This window comes from Armigeres subalbatus, chromosome 3 (assembly GCF_024139115.2).
Source record: "Armigeres subalbatus isolate Guangzhou_Male chromosome 3, GZ_Asu_2, whole genome shotgun sequence".
NCBI classification, from domain to species: Eukaryota; Metazoa; Arthropoda; class Insecta; order Diptera; family Culicidae; genus Armigeres; species Armigeres subalbatus.
In genome coordinates this window covers 230,005,426-230,022,180 of record NC_085141.1, presented here as the reverse complement: position 1 = coordinate 230,022,180, position 16,755 = coordinate 230,005,426, and the positions used below count along the sequence as shown (strand labels likewise).

Genomic DNA, 16,755 nt, shown 5'->3' with positions numbered 1-16,755 from the left:
TTTTATTTTTTATTTTACGATGTACTGACATGTTTTTAAAAGTTGTAGTGCAGTTTATTCTAATAATTTTAGCAAAAAAAAACCTTTTTCTGTAGCTCTTAACCTTCCATTTAAAAAAAGTTACACATTGTTACAAAAATGACTTCAACTAGAATTCGCTCCCAAAAGTTCATTGTCGAACGGATTCTCAATCTTTTGGAACCAAATTGAAGGTATGGATTCCGCAGATGTCGTTACGGACAGATGATGAAGAAGGAAAATAGATTCTTAGACTAATTTTTGGCGTGATTTCTTGTCTTTCGAAAGGTGATTTTGGAAATGCTCATAAATTTGCGTAGCAATAATTCTAATAGAATGTCGCCATTGTCCATTTCCATGGATCAACATAATTCCTGGTTATTTCACGGTCCGGTGTCTTTCCTGAAGACCCGGAACATTCGTAGAAGTGGTACATTCATGGAACTCATCCTAGAAGAGTGCAGTTTTCACAAAGCTTTTGATTATCGTAATTTGAGTAACAAATGATTGTAGTGACCCATTTTGGTGAAACTGGGTGGCCTCCGGAGATCCTCCAGAAGATCCGGAACGTCCTAAAAAATTGTCAATTCATGAAACTTATCACAGGAGAGGGCGGTTTTTTCCAAAGCTTTTCATTATCGTACTACGAATAACAATTGATTGTGGTGACCCATTTTGATGGACCTGGGTGACCACCGAATGTCCTCCAGAAGATCCGGAACGTCCTAAAAAATTGTCCGGATCTTCTGGAGGACCTTCGGTGGTCACCCAGGTCCATCAAAATGGGTCACCACAATCAATTGTTATTCGAAGTACGATAATGAAAAGCTTTGGGGAAAAAAACCGCGCTCTTCTAGAATGATTTCAATGAATTGACCACTTCTACGGATGTGCCGGGTCTTCTGGAGGGACACCGGACCGTGAAATAACCAGGAATTGTGTTGGACAATGACGAAATTCTATTGGGATTATTGCTACGCAAATTTATGAGCATTTCCAAAATCACCCTTCGAAAGGCAAGAAATCATGCCAAAATTGGCATCAGAATCTATGTTCCTTCAAAATCGTTTCCTGGGAACCAGAATGGCCAAATTGCAAAAATCTATCGGTAACGCCATCCGCGTATTCCATACCTTCAATTTGGTTTCAAAAGATTGAGAATCGGTTCGAAAATAAACTTTTGGGAGCGAATTCAAGTTGGGGTCATTTTTGAGCCGCTAATGCACAATGTGTAACGTGTAACGTGTTGTGGCGTTCCTAGAGGTCGCTGAAAGCTGTGATAACCAGCCAAACCCAAAATTTTCGTTCCCAAAAGTTAGGAAAAGTCAGAAAATGTTAACACCCTATCTCATTTGATTCCAAAGCTACAACGTTTTTAAATCGTCTTTGGGCTAAAATAGGCCCTAATGCACTAGGAAGGTTAAGTTAGCTGATGCATAGAAATTATGGGTGTCCCTTAAAAACAGTATTTTTGATCGAAAAAAAAAATGTTCTTCAAATCTTTTCTGGAGACTTGGGCCTTTGTTATAGAGTTATCGAAAAACATGATGACCCATCTTATAAAAACGTGATGTTTTTTTACTTTTTGGAGAATAATGACATAAAATGTTCTTCAAAAATGTAGTACAGCTTATTCTAAAAATATTTGCCATATGAACTTCTTCTGTAGCTCTTAAGCTCACTGATTAAGAGTAATTTCACTTACTAAGATTAGGGTGTCCCTCAAAAAACAATATTTTTATGGCCTTATTTTTTTATATTTTTTTCAAATGTCACCTTCTAAAGATTTTTGTGGATTTTCAAGACGAGTGTTTTCTATAAGAACATCGTCTACATTTGTACATCGCCTTTATTTGAAAAAAAAAAAAAATGATATTTTGACTAATTGGTAATTGGTAAAACTTGAGATAAAAAATAACACATATCCAATTTCCAAGATATGTAAAATTGCTCTGACTCTGACTTTTGTCCCACAGAAAAAGTTTTCTTAGCAGAATTTATTGAAATAAGCTGCGTTACAACTTTGTAGAACATAACATGTCAGTATATCGTTATTTTTTTCATATTGTGGGTCACGCTATGTTTAAAGGCAACTATTATGCTAAGTGAATGCACCTCGGATGTTAAGCCGTTAAATCATAGTTTTTGACCTCTAGTTTAAGGATCTGTGTCGATTAAAATATGTCATCGGTGAAATTTTGACTTTTTTACTATTTAAGCTAATATTTTTACCCTAAAAACCTTATCTGATTTTTTAAAATTTCTTGAAACAAGTTATATAAAATCCAACAACTAATTTTTTTTCCTGATGCTTTAAGAAACATTTTCATATAAAAACATTTCCAATATGATGAAAATAGTAGAAGTTATATTAAAATTACTGAAGGTTTTAAATGAACTAAAGGTTTATTATGAATAGATCTGGAGCCTTCCTTAGCCGTGCGGTAAGATGCACTGCTACACTGCAAGACCATGCTAAAAGTGGCTAGGTTCGATTCCCGCTCTTGTCTAGGAAATCTCTCGCCTTCCCTGGGCATAAAGTATCATCGTAGTCTCATGATATACGAATGCGAAAATGGTAACTTGGGCTAGAAACCTCGCAGTTAATAACTGTGGAAGTGCTAAATGAACACTAAATTCCGAGGCAGCATATGCCAAAGTGGTTGATGTAATGCCAATAAGAAGAAGTGTTATTGAATTTAAGAACATAATATCACTTTTTAACATTTCAAATCAACAAAAATCAAAGCTACGAACTAGTTCAAAGTAGTATTTATGTTCTGTATTTCAAACTTGATTTAGCCTCAATGGACGTCTGCATTATGTGACCACTTGTATATGCTACCATCGTGGATAACAGTTTACTTGCATTCTTTTCGTGGTTATCTGGCATTTTGTAGTTTTGCTAGATAGTATGAATTTTTTTGTGGATGGCTTCCGTTGTTTGCTAAGTGTACTTTGTAAGGCCTCTCTGTGATGCGCTCACAAATGTGGGTGCTTGGTGGCCTTGTGTCACTGCTTCTGCCTCATAAGCAGGAGATTAAGGGTTTGATCCCTGGCCCTTTCCAATTTCCTATTAGATAATTTCGTTAATCATATAAATCAATCTCTTTGCAAATCAAATTCTCATTGCTAGCAAGTATGATTCTAAATATAGAATTGTTATAAAAAGCTGCCTGTTACTTAGTAGCAGTAAATAAAATGTAAAAATAGATTGGTATTCATTTGTACCCGCATACGAATGCTATATACGGTCGCTATGCTCGTGCAGGCCTCATACAAGTAAGAATGTGTGAGGTTAATGTGCGGGTAGCGATGGTGTGGTGTAGACGTGTGCGTGATATTAGAATCCAATAGCATTCAAATTCTAATTGTAAAAAATGAATCCCATTAGAATTCACTTTAATACTTTCTCATTACTCTAGTACTTCTAATTCTCATTCATATATTCCTATCCCATAGATCGCATCACTTACCAAAGTGAATCCAGATAATATATCCCTTCATACTAACACAATATCCTATCCTAATACTATCGTGGAGATGCAGAGGTATACTCGGTCTCTAGTAACAACGAGAGTTGAACTAATAATCCTTCCTTCCCTTGATGACCGTAAGGACGTGGCCGGCGCCGTAATTGACTTAGTAAAATGCATTGAATTTCCGAAATTTGCACATTGAGAATGATAGCTAAAACCCAAGCTCCATTCAATTGGTTCCCTGTGCAATTTCGCAAGTTCTAGTCAATCACGGAGTAGCAACTACGAATTGTACGGTTATCCTGCTCATGCTCATGCTCATGCTCTCTGTGATGCGCTCACAAAATTCAAGAACATGGAATTTCAAAATATGAAATTTTTCGGTGATTGGTAGCCCGGCTGCTATCCAACTGTCACAAAAAGCTCGTATGGCGTCTGAATAGAAGTCCAAAAATGTTACACTAAAACAGCAATCAACTACCTGTGGTAGACTCTCCAATACTATATAATAACTATTGTATTATTTTCTTTTCAAAATACCCCGTTTAACTAAAAGACTTCGGCAGTAACGCCCAGTGAAACCAAGTTGAGCGTGATGGATTGAGTTACCCTCTGATGTCCAGACTGTAGATTTGTCTGGATGTTTTTTTTTTGTTCCAGGCCACAGAGCCAAAACTTTTTAGACTAATAATCCCACCAGCGCCGGAGGAGGGGTTTTGTCTAAAATTGTGGCATAGTCTCCTCCTTCCAGAAGATGATTATAAACACAATTGAAATATAATCGAGCATCTTTCTTGATCTGTCCAGCGTTGAACTCTGTTTCTATGGTAATAAGTGGACGCTGCAGGGTTGCTGGTTTTTTAATAGACACGTATGAGATATGCAGTTACACAAGTATTCGCTATCGAAAAATGAAATATATTTTCGATGTCAACAGTATTTCTAGTATAACTTCTGCTACTTTCATCATATGAAACATGTTTTTATATGAAAATGTTTCTTAAAGCATCAGGAAAAAAATTAAGTGGTTGGATTTTATATAACTTGTTTCAAAAAAAAATTTAAAAATCAAATAAGGTTTTAGGGTAAAAATATAAGCTTAAATAGTAAAAAAGTCAAATTTTCACCGATGAAATATTTTAATCGACACAGATCCTTAAACTAGAGGTCTAAAACTATGATCTAACGGCTTAACATCCGAGGTGCATTCACATTGCATAATAGTTGCCCTTAAACATAGCGTGTGGGTCACCCTATTCTTTGATAGCATCATGATGATGGCCTTACTATTCCGAACAACTTTGTAGAAGAATGATTTTTCTAAACATATGGTTTTGGCGTACAATGCATCTTGCGGCATGGAATTGTATCCTGGACCATAGTGCAAGTGGACCCGTGCTACTGGCGGGAGGCAACGCCATCCATCATGTGCAGGATCCAATCCCCTTAGATAAGAATATAGGAATCCGGATGTTTGCGCGGCAAAAGGGGCCGATTTTCCAGGCAGAAGCCATGAGCAGAATAACAAAACATGATATGGACTTGATTGATATAAGAGATAAAAGCACAAGCAACAATATCAAAAATTTGCTACGAAATATCATTTAAATATCAATATTTGCTATGCATAAAAACAAACTAATGGAACATGATATTCATTCCTTATTACAAATAGCATAACTTGATTTCTTATGATATTTTAGTGCAAAATATTGATATTATCGTCTGATCTTTTATCTCTTATATCAATCATGTCAATATCTGATTTTGCTATCTTTTCAACATTTGATATTATTGAGCTATTTTCGTCTACTCGGGTTGCGGAGATGTCCACCAACACACGATAGCGGAATTGCATATGCCGAATATGCTGGTGTAGGTAAGAGTAAAGAGCTCTGACGTATTGCCTGGGCAGCACACATGTTGTAAACACGTTTCTGTTACATGAATACGATCAAAATCAGTCATGAATGCTGTATGAGCTATTGTAACCAAATCGGTCCGAAATGTGCCACTAGCAGGGACAGAAAAAGTCACTTCAACTACGCTCAAACAGGTGACAACCAGCATATAATCAAGTCCTTTGCAATTTTAGCCCTCTAAAACTCATTTTTTACGCTCAAAATTAATGTTTTGCTTTCTAAAATTGATCTAAACACATTATAGGAAATTTAAATACCTATTTAATTAGCAATTTCATCAATTTCACATTTTGAATTTTGGTTTTCAAGTTTTTATCCAATTAAATAACTTCTAGAATCTATTCATCTTTTCAGGTTTTTTTTTAACATATTCAGAGCTTAAGAATTCTCATTGAATGCTTACTTATTGCATTTTTTAAAATTTTGAGGTTTTTTTTATTTTCCGTGTAAGAAAATGAATATATTTTAGAGTGTATAATTCACCACTACAGCCTTCTATTAAATAATGTTATTTAACTTTAAATATTTCGCTCTTTAAAGTAATACGATCAAAAACAAGGAAGAGCAAAAAAAAAATATTGTTCAATATATTTTTTTTATGCTTAGGATTTAAAAAAAAACTTCAAACCACATTGAAACATACATTGATCGACATAAAAAACATTTCGAAATCTGAAAAATGTAAAATTACAAAAAATAATCAAAGTATCTCGTCTAAAGATGGTTTTGGGAGTTAAAGGTTTCCTGTGCGAATAAAAAGGTCTGCATGTATACAGAGCAGCCAGCGTCGACTCTCGGTATCAGCATTGTTGCGTGCGGTGTCAAAATTGAACTTCAGCTTGGCACATTGATACTCAATTTGAAATCTCAAAATATGAATATCATTTCATATTGTAATACATGGATTTAACATTTTGAAGTCACATTTCAAACAGATGTGCATCTGTTCAGTATGTAAGTGGTAGTAAAATGGATATGTCAGTCCTTGGCTACCAGGGTAGTTGAAGGTTGGTGATAGAATGTTGGATCAGGTTCCGGTGGACCAAGCAGGGTTTTTAACCGTAGAGCAGTTTGACGTCGATAATAGGCCACTCGGCTCGCGACGGAGCGCTCGTTTTTCGGTCCTGTAAAGGTTTTGAATCAGGTTTACCCTCGTCTTACAACTCACATTAACTGCGGGCAAGTAGAGCAGGAAGGCTAGTTCCCGGTCGATGGATGTCCGTCCACAGAGCCTTAGCTATTTACTGATTTGGCCGGGATAGCTGGTTGGATGATCACATTTGCTAGCTGTCATTGAAAATCCTACCAAGACTAATTGACAGAGGACAGCGTTAACGGCGGATCCTTAATCCCTAGCAGTCGGACTGATTTGATTGCTGAAACTCAAGTGTGACCAAATTCAGTTATATATAGGATGCAGAAACCTTTATGCCACAAGTGTGCTGCTCGGAATGCGTGTGCATCTTAATTTATCTTTGACACCGACCAGTTAGAACCTCTCCAAACTTCTTCTTCTTCAATGGCTCTTCATTCAAACTGGAACTTGGTCTTATTTTACCCGAAAACACCCTAGGCCGAACCGAGAATCGAACTCGCCATCTCCGGATTGGCAATCCTATCCCATACTCAGGGCAAAATGCGTACTATCGGAAGCCCAGTATTTCATCTGCTTCCAGCTTCTCACAAAATCAGCGGTTGATCAACCTCTCCAAGACCTTAGAGATCCAAAAAGTCAGCTAGATTGGACTGTACTTGGGAGCGTTACGGGTAGGGACATTGTTCTTCAGGATCGGGATCACAAAACCTTGTCACAAAACCTTGCCACCACACGTCCTGTCTGGTTGTTCAATTCCAGAAACAGTAACTTGACAGAAGAGGGATATCTTCAATCATGTAGTAAGACTGGTTGATTTTAGAGGCGATTTAGGTGGCGTATCAGCTAAACTGGAATAAGGCAATGCATTGCAATGTGATTGCATTGTTGCCAAAATATCATCTTTAAGATGATTTTTTTTTCTCCCAATTTACCAGCGTGGCCCACCGTGCAATCGTGGATATTATACCTCCTAGAAAAGTAGGCGTTTTACCTGAATAAGCTAAGGTGATTGTGATCCCTTCTTTAAAAGTAGGTGTTTTAAGATTATGGCAATTGTAGATGTGATCCCTTATTTAAACGAGGGCGTTTGTCCGAATTAAGGCAATGGAGGATGTAATCCCTAGTTCAAAGTGAGGCATTTGCCGGAATAAAGCAATTGTAGACCCCTTATTTGAATATTGCCCAGATTAAGGTAATAATATATGTGATCCATTCTTCAATAGTAGTATTCCGGAAGGCGATAGTGGATGGGGTAGATTCTGTGGGCGTTTTCCCTAAATAAGGTGAATGTGATTCCTTCTTCAAAAGTAGGCGTTTGCCCGGAGTAAGGCAATGGTGGATGAAATCCCTTCTTAGAAAGTAGGCGCTTGTCCGGATAAAAGCAATGGTGCATGTGATCCCTTCTTTAAAAATAGTTTTCGGGAATAAGGCAATTGTTGATGTGCTAACTTCTTCAAAAGCGGGCGTTTCCCCAGAAAATAGCTAAGGTGAATGTGATTCCTACTCTAAAAGAATGTAATCCCTTATTTAAACGAGCGCGTTTGCTTGGAATAAGGCAATGGTAGATGTGATCCCTTCTTTAAAAGATGGCGCTTGTCAGGATAAAGGCAATTGTTTTTCCATGAAAAGTATGATATTGCATACCCTTACAATAAACATATTTTATGCCAATATCCAAGTAGAAAAACGCAAATATTTTTTTAAGAGCGCGCAGTCGTATTTTTTTTAATATTTAACTCTTCAGTATATAATTTTGTTGACAACACGGATTTTAACGAGATTGTAAAAACATGCAAATATGGAATACAGCGGACCTAGGCTAGATGTATCAGTTGTGGCTAAAGCACCAGTTTTTGCACTAGTGCTTTATATGCGAAATGGCCAATCAAGTCACCACCATACAAGTTTAGATCGATAAAGCGTATTCATATGATACGATAACACTTTTGATCTTCTCCTAATTGATTTTGTCTATTTTTTGACGTCCTTTGCACCAGTTGTCGCACTAGTGGTCCCAATTTCGCCAATCTCATAAGAAAACAATGAGATTTGCCAAATCAGAAACCAAAATTAGGAATAGTGCCACAACTGGTGCATGCGTTCCTATTATGGATTAATCAATGCCTTTTACTTATTTTTTTATAATACAGTTGTTCTTATGTATGGCGACAATTGGTACACCCACCCTATAGCGGATAAATCTGAGTAGTGTTTTCGTACATCTTCTTCATCTTCTTATTGGCATTACATCCCCACTCTGGAACAGAGCCGCCTCGCAGCTTAGTGTTCATTAAGCACTTCCACAGTTATTAACTGCGAGGTTTCTAAGCCAGGTTACCATTTTTGCATTTGTATATCATAAGGCTAGCACGATGATACTTTTATGCCCAGGGAAGTCGAGACAATTTCCAATCCGAAAATTGCCTAGACTGGCACCGGGATTCGATCCCAGCCACCCTTGCGCGTCTTACCGCAGTGTTTTCGTACATAGTAATGTAATAAAAAATTAACTACCTGAAACACGGCAGGTATTTTCGTCTGTTCGTCATAGTCTCGAAAACTAATAAAAGAGACGCTTTTTTGTAAAACTCATACGTACCAAATCGTAAGCCCAGGAGAAACATTCTGCTGTAGTGGAGTTCTAACAAATATACGTTGCTTTCGTTGGTTTTAGCCCCTACGACGATGGACGGAAATACCTGCCGTGTCCCTATCAAACAAAGTTCTATAATGTAAAGCACACTGAACCATGGTTCTAGCACCATAGCACCAATTGTGAGCTGAAGAAATTTGAAAAAAGTTCATCACTATTTTTAAAAATATGCTAGTCATCGATGTTATTTTTGATGATATTAAAGCTTTCCTATTAAAAATGGAAAGAAAAACGACTGCATTTGAGTAGCAAATCTCGATGCATCAGTTTAGCACTTCTCAGTGTAGACAATCAAAATAAAGCTTTCAATTTCGGAAGGATAAGTTATGATGATTTTTCGTCTATTCATTAGAATAGCATAATGCACATAATCCCATCCCACGAGCATATCAATGAATTCAAATGCACTTATACTCATCGGTGAGACTTAGCTATTTTACATTTAAATTCGACGATAGTTAGGATTACGCTGCCGTAAAACCTCCATCCCGTAACAGTGCGATCCGTGCGAGAAAGAACTTCGACAAGAACGACGTTCAGCATGCCAATCACCGAATGCTTTTAAATTGATTCTTTCTCACCATTTCACGACGTACTGAGCTCCAAAAAAAAAAAAAGAATATGCATATGTAAGAAAAGCCACACCGAAGTCATGAAGCGCGGGCGGTCGGTGTGGTGCGGTTGGTAAATCCCGTCGTGATGCACACCAGCAGGCAGCAAAACATCACATCGCTTTTTGCCAGCTCTACATTTGCACAATCGGAGCGCGGTTTGGGTGAACTGTTTTATATGCAAATATCAAATCATGTTATCGTTTCAACTCACTGGAGTGAATCTGAAATTTCGATTTCGCTCGTAGGTTACTTACGGATGTCTTGGAAGTATGCACCAGTCAGTCAGTGGAGTGCGCGTTGATGAGTTCCGCTCGCCCACCGCTGGCTGCTACTTTGACGGCTCGTAGCCCACTCCGCCGAAGTCGTTTCATGCGATCTGTCACTGATGTCCGTTGGGGTCCTGGGGTTTAACCGTGTTTCACAACTAAATATGATAATAACCTTTCATGATGAATGAGGAATCGCGAACGCAGACAAACCCAGCGAAATAAATAACTTTGCATAAAGAGTCGCTGAAAGAGAGGAACGAATCTCCGGTGGGTAAGAGGGCTTTTGATAAAATATGCAATTACAGATGAAATAAACGTTCTGTCCTAAACTCTTTACTGCTGGATGCGCACTTCGTAAGGGGTGCTTCTGAATGGGATTCGACTCGCACCGTCCAATGGCGATAGTTTGGTTGCTTTTTTGATAATTTGCGGTGTTTTAAGAAGAAGTAGCTGAGCATTGTTTGCGAATTTAAAGGTTGATTTATATTTGTATTTTTTTGTTTGCCTAGATTTTTCAAACGCAATCTTAATGACTAAAAAACCCAACTTAATTCACCGAGTAAGGCCTTCCTCACATTTAGCCAAGACACCAGCTTTATAAAGCGCTTTTATGTTTCGATGTACCACTTACTTGCAATAGAACGAAATAATCCGCTGCTCACTCATTACCGCCAAAACTAGGGTGGTTCATCTGAAAATTTAGACTAAGGCCAGTGATATTCTTCTTCTTATTGGCATTACATCCCCACACTGGGACAGAGCCGCCTCGCAGCTTAGTGTTCATTAAGCACTTCCACAGTTATTAACTGTGAGGTTTCTAAGCCAAGTTACCATTTTTGCATTTGTATATCATAAGGCTAACACGATGATACTTTTATGCCCAGGGAAGTCGAGACAATTACCAATCCGAAAATTGTCTAGACCGGCACCGGGGATCGAACCCAACGACCCTCAGCATGGTCTTGCTTTGTAGCCGCGCGTCTTACCCCACGGCTGAGGAGGGCCAGTGCTATTCGCAGTACAAAAAAGTCGACGGAGGGCCCTCAAATCGTCTTTCACCGGATCGATTCATTTCCTCGCTGCGCCTTCTTATGCCCGTCGGATCTTTGTCAAGAACCATTTTCACTGGATTACTGTCTGACATTCTGATTACTTACTCGTCGTCAGTCGTTAGATTTTCGCGAAGGTAATGATGGGTGGTTCTCCCAACAGCTGATGCAACTCGTGATTCATTCGCTTCCTCTATGTACACGGAAGAAGTAAACTACCCAATAGTGAGTTTAATTCACCCAACCTCGAACATCCGTACGGGAAGCCAAAATTGAGTAAGTAGGGTCGAAGTAGTTTGCCTTTACTCCCATGTTAAAAAAGTACCCAACGGAAAATGTACTTACCCAAATGTAAGTTTAATTCACTAAATTTCGACCTCAGGTAATAAAACTCAAAATTGGCTTCCCGTATTGAACTGGCGTCGTTGGATTGTTTGGCTCTTTTGTATTTGACAACAAAAGAAAGAGTGGATGAAAGAGAAGAGAAAAAATAACTCAAAAGTAAGTTTAAAAATACTCAATTTTGGGTACTTTTTTTCTTCTGTGTACCGTCCGCATTCTGCACCCCACCATAGATGGTACGAAATCGTCGATTCATCAGCATTGCACAAGCCTGATGTCAGTTGAGGACTACTCGTCCAATGAGCGTTTTGTAGATAGTCAGTTTGGTACGGCGGCGAACTCTATTCGATCGGAATGACAAACAAATAACATAATAATATCAAATTTTGCTCTGATATCAGGTTTTGTTATTCCTATGTTATTCATGAATAACAGAAAATAACATCCATAGAGCAAATTTTGTTAACATAGTGAAATTTGTTATTATTATGTTATTGTATGGAAGAACAGAACAACAAAAACGAATACATTTTGCAATCATAACAAAGTTCATTTATCATTTGCATTTTCAACTTATCAATAATAACTAATTTTGATATTTCCCTTTCTGCAAATATTTTGCTATTGGTTTGCTCTTATAATGGCAAAATGAGTTATTCTTAAGCTAATTGCTCGAACAATTTCTGCTATTATTTTAGTTATTTTGGCAACTAAACTAGTGTCTGTTTTACACGATTTACATTTTTTCAATTTTGTACTCATCCTGAATGTTTAACGCATATTAATTATCATGTGATTTTTCTTTGATTTATTCTGGATTTTTTGAAACATGTTGCGAAGATTTTGGTGGTAAGTTGAAGTCACACGATCAAAAATACGAGCGAAAAAAATCGTGTAAAAACAAAATCCTGTGTATATCAAACGAATCAATATCAGATTTAGCTATTCTGTTATTCATATATTAATGATAAAATTTGTTATTCTTTTGCTATTTTCTTTTACCCGGTATGACAGAATATTAGCGGAAAAGCGGATATGATTTGGAAGATCCATCAGGAAGGTGGGGCAAATGAAAGGGAGCCAGCCTCGAAGATGGAAAAGAAGGAAACTTGAAAGGACTGTGATATCAGCCACCAAAAACGGTTTTGACTGTTATAAATATACAAATCTTTGGGACATAAGAAAAGTGAATCCAGAACAAAATATGATCAGGACACATCGAGATGTAGGGAGGTTATCGACATGTAGGTAGAATGCCCAAATGTTTGAAGATTGAAAATACTGAGGAAACCATCGACAACTCCCTATGTCATCGAGGTACAGAACATCGAAATGTAGAGAGTCGACTATACATCAAATCAAATCAACTAGTGGGCAATATTTAGAAGTAGGTATTGCGGATCTTTTAAAAAAATTCCATTTTGCGGATTCCGCAAAGTTCTACCGCAGCTGTCAAAGTTCTACCGCCAGCCTGCAAATCTTCAATACACTGAAACAAAAACCTGGTAATTGGCGTTGTCATCGTAGGATGCAATGCCAAATAGCAGAGAAAAAGTATGAAGTGACAACTGCGGTAGTTTGAAAATTGAACCGGAAAAAGGAAAGTTTCCTCTGGAACAGCAATAAAAGAACAAGAATGATTTACAAACACAGAAGTGAGGTTAACTTTGAAACATTTATGCCATTTTGTAGGATTTAGAATACCCTTTCCAGCGAACCAAATTTGTGTAAATCGGATGAATATTGATTCATGTTACAAATGTGACTTTAAGGCAGCTCTTGCTTTGTTCCGTTAAATGTGCAAAAACGTGTCGCGTCGTAGGACTACGTAGCTATTCGAAAGTGATGCTATTTACCATCACATTTTGTGTCTCTTTATTAACATTGAGCAAACTGTTCGGAGGTTAACTGAATCAAGAAGTCGAACAGTTGCTCCCAGTTGGATGTACTTTGAGTCTTGAACCGTGGAATTAATATGACTCATCGTCCGCATCGCCGCTGAAGCCACTCGATTTTCATTTGAGGACAATTCTAAAAGACATCACCCTAAAAAATGTCCGAAATAAAGGAGAAATAAGCTGAATCACAAGTGGCGTGAAATCAAACGCAACGTTTGGTTTTCGCCCGCGATGGAAGCGTACGTGGCAAAGTAAGGAAAACTTCAGGAATTAATTACACACAGTCCTTTTCAGGACTATTTATCCAATAAGAGGTATTGGCGTCTTCATCGATTTTGCTGTCATCGGCGGAAAGTGAAATTTTCTGGCAAAATTATTTGGTTTTGTTTCTGTTAGTCTATGGAAATGAAATCGAATTTTTCCGGTCCACCATTTTATACAAAAGAAGGTCAATCCGGGATAAATTTTCTTGAAAGTGCAAAACTTAATCGTTTGGTCAAAATGGCTCGCACTCGCCAGATGTCAGCTTTCTTGCATCCAATTAATTAAGCCCGTTAGCCCCGCCCTTTTGTAATCTGATATAAGTGTAAATATAAATACAAAAAAAAAATCAAATACAGAAAAGCTGTTTTCCGGCGGGCGCGGGCCATTTTGATCGGGATTCCGTAGAGAGCAGACCAATTCTGAATTTGATTATGAGCTGTTAATTAGGGTCTATTCAAATTTTACGTAACGCAGTAGGGTGTGGGGGACTTTTGAGATATTATTCTTAAATTTGTTACAGATTATTACGAGGGATGGGAAGTTCGTAAAATCAACGTTTTTCGCGTTACGTTATTTTTTAACAAACCCATATGAGTATTATTGAGAAGAGAAACAACAAAAAGTTGAACCAAGACGAAGTTTCTTCAATTACAAAATATTATCGCTTGGCATCTGGAGACTTTATCGATTTGGCAGTCGTCGGTGGAAAGTTAGATCCTTTGGAAGTGTTTCTATTAGTCATTGTAAATGAAATCTATTCATTCCACTATTTTAAATACACTAAATAAACAAAAAAAGTTGATCCGAGACTAACTTCCTTCAAAGTGCTAAACTTAATCATTTGGCGACGACTAAAAGTTGCCTTCGGTAGCAAAATCGCAGGCGCGCGTCGGAGAGTGATGATGCAATAAATTTGAATGGATAGAACACTTACAGAAACCAAGCTACCACGCCAAACGTTGATGCCACCGAAACAGTCCATTTTCGCAATCAACTTTTTTTTCCAGAAAATGCTGGTCCTGAGTAGAACCAATTTTCTTGCCCCAGTAATAAATTTTCAGCACCGCCACTGAAGGCGCGGGATCGCAACAGTGTTATTTTTATAGTCAACCTTTTCTTCATATAAAATGCTGGTTCGTTGAGGTTGATCTGCAGCAACACGCCATCGACCACCACCAATGCGATGGGTTTCCATTGAAAATGTTTGTGATGCATGTACGTGATGTGTTGGTTTACCTTTTTCTTAACTTTTTATAAATTATCGATAATAAAGAGTTCAAAAGTATTTTCATATAAATACAAAAAAGCGTTGACTCATCCTTGATCGAATGGTCCAAAAAATTGGAAATCCATCGAGAAACTGCTGAGTTATTAAAGTCTATTATATTTTTTTTAGTCAATAGGAATTAAATTGCGAGTAGTGAGAATTATATGAAGCGCAAAGCGAGAAGTGAGGGATGAGACATTTCTTACATCTCATAAGAAATAAGACGCGAGAAGTAGGAAGTGAATTGAGAATGGCAAAGTAAAAAGTGAGATGTGATAAGTGATAAGTGAAAAGTGAGAAGTGAGAAGAGAAAATCCTAGCAGCACAGTTGTAACCGATTTGGTTGCAGCTACTGCTATTAGACTCGATTCAGTTATTTTTGAGTCACAGGAACAAAGTGTAAAACAATCGATTTTTTTGGTGAAGACCACCTTTCTTTACTTGTCAGCTCACTTCCAGGCACATTCATTTTCGGCTCTGGACTGTCAATATTCAGTTGAATATTAGTCATTGAATATTAATGCACATTCTACAAATCGATAAATTATCTGAAATAGTAAAGTAATTTATCACACAGAACTGAATCCGATTTGCATTCGCGAGGCCCTTTCAATGGTAAACATCAATATAAACAATGCTAATTTTATTTTTTTTGCACATAGTAAGAAGCACACTCAGTGACAGTCGAATGAATGAGTTGGTGAAATTCGGACTGAAGTTGCTTCATGAAGATGAATATTTTATGCTCTTTACAGGAAGTCGTTAGTGTGCTGCTCGGGAAGTGGGAAGTGAGAAGTAAGATGTGAAATTTGAAGTGAGAAGTGAGAAGTGAAAAGTAAAAAGTGAAAAGTGAGAAGTGAAAAGTCAGAAGTGAAAAGTGAGATGTGAGAAATGATAAGTGAGAAGTGATAAGTGAGAAGTGGAAAGTGTTAAGTAAGAAGTAAGTGAGAAGTGATAAGTGAAAAGTGAGAATTTAGAAGTGAGAAGTGAAAGTGAAAAGTAAGAAGTTAGAAATGAGAAGTGAAAGTACTGAAAAGTGAGAAGTGAGAAATGAAAGGCGAGAAGTGAGATGGAAAAAGGGCGAAGTGAGAAATGAGAAGTGAGTAGTGAAAAGTGACAAGTAAGAAATGAGAAATAATAAGTGAGAAGTAAGGAGAGACCACTACCCACTTCTAACTTGTTACTGCACATATCTAACTATCCAGTACTCACTTCCATTTTCCTGTACTCACTTCTAACTACTATACTCATAACTAACATCTTATTTTTCACTTTTCAGTATGCACTTCGAACATCCCTCTTTTCAATTCATTTAATAAGGAAACAAATGTAAACTTTTCGGTCAATCGCCAATCGGCCAAATGACCGTTTCGGCCAAATGGCATTCGGACAAATGATTCTAAACCAAACTTCTACATGCTTTTCTATGTGTGAATTTTGATCGATATTGAAGGGTCCATTGACTCATGGAAATATCGAGAAGTGGAAGAGAAAATCCTTGGAAAGCTGTTTGAAGGGACCATCATAGTAACCGAGAAAATGTTTTTTGTATGGAATAATTTGCTTCTATGAGTCATTATCGAGTCATGGAGGTTTAAATGTAATTGTTACATAAACTTTTTAAAATCCATGGATCGTATGGTTATTATGTATGAAATTATGGATCATCATCACGATAAAAATTGCGCAAATTTGTTCATGGGAAAATAGCAGGAATGTTATTGGTTTTTCTTTATCATGTCCAACGGAACATATTTTCCTATCAATTGCTAAATTTCAGCTTAGTTATGGATCTTAAAATTGGAGGAGGAGGATGTTGTAACTTCTTCTCTCCTGTGACTTCTGCACAGTTTCCGTCTTGTCCAGCAAATTTCCTACCACGTC

At 37.4% G+C, this 16,755-nt stretch overlaps 1 protein-coding gene across 1 annotated transcript in view; it reads right to left on the bottom strand.

Annotated features, from left to right (window-relative positions):
- Positions 1-6,397: 6,397 nt before the first annotated feature.
- Positions 6,398-16,755, bottom strand: part of LOC134222340 (GATA zinc finger domain-containing protein 4-like) — a 32,489-nt gene continuing 22,131 nt past the window's right edge. The window contains exon 3 of the mRNA XM_062701501.1: positions 6,398-6,543. Within this exon, the coding sequence (XP_062557485.1) occupies positions 6,398-6,543 (146 nt within the window). The remainder of the gene's footprint in view (positions 6,544-16,755) is intronic.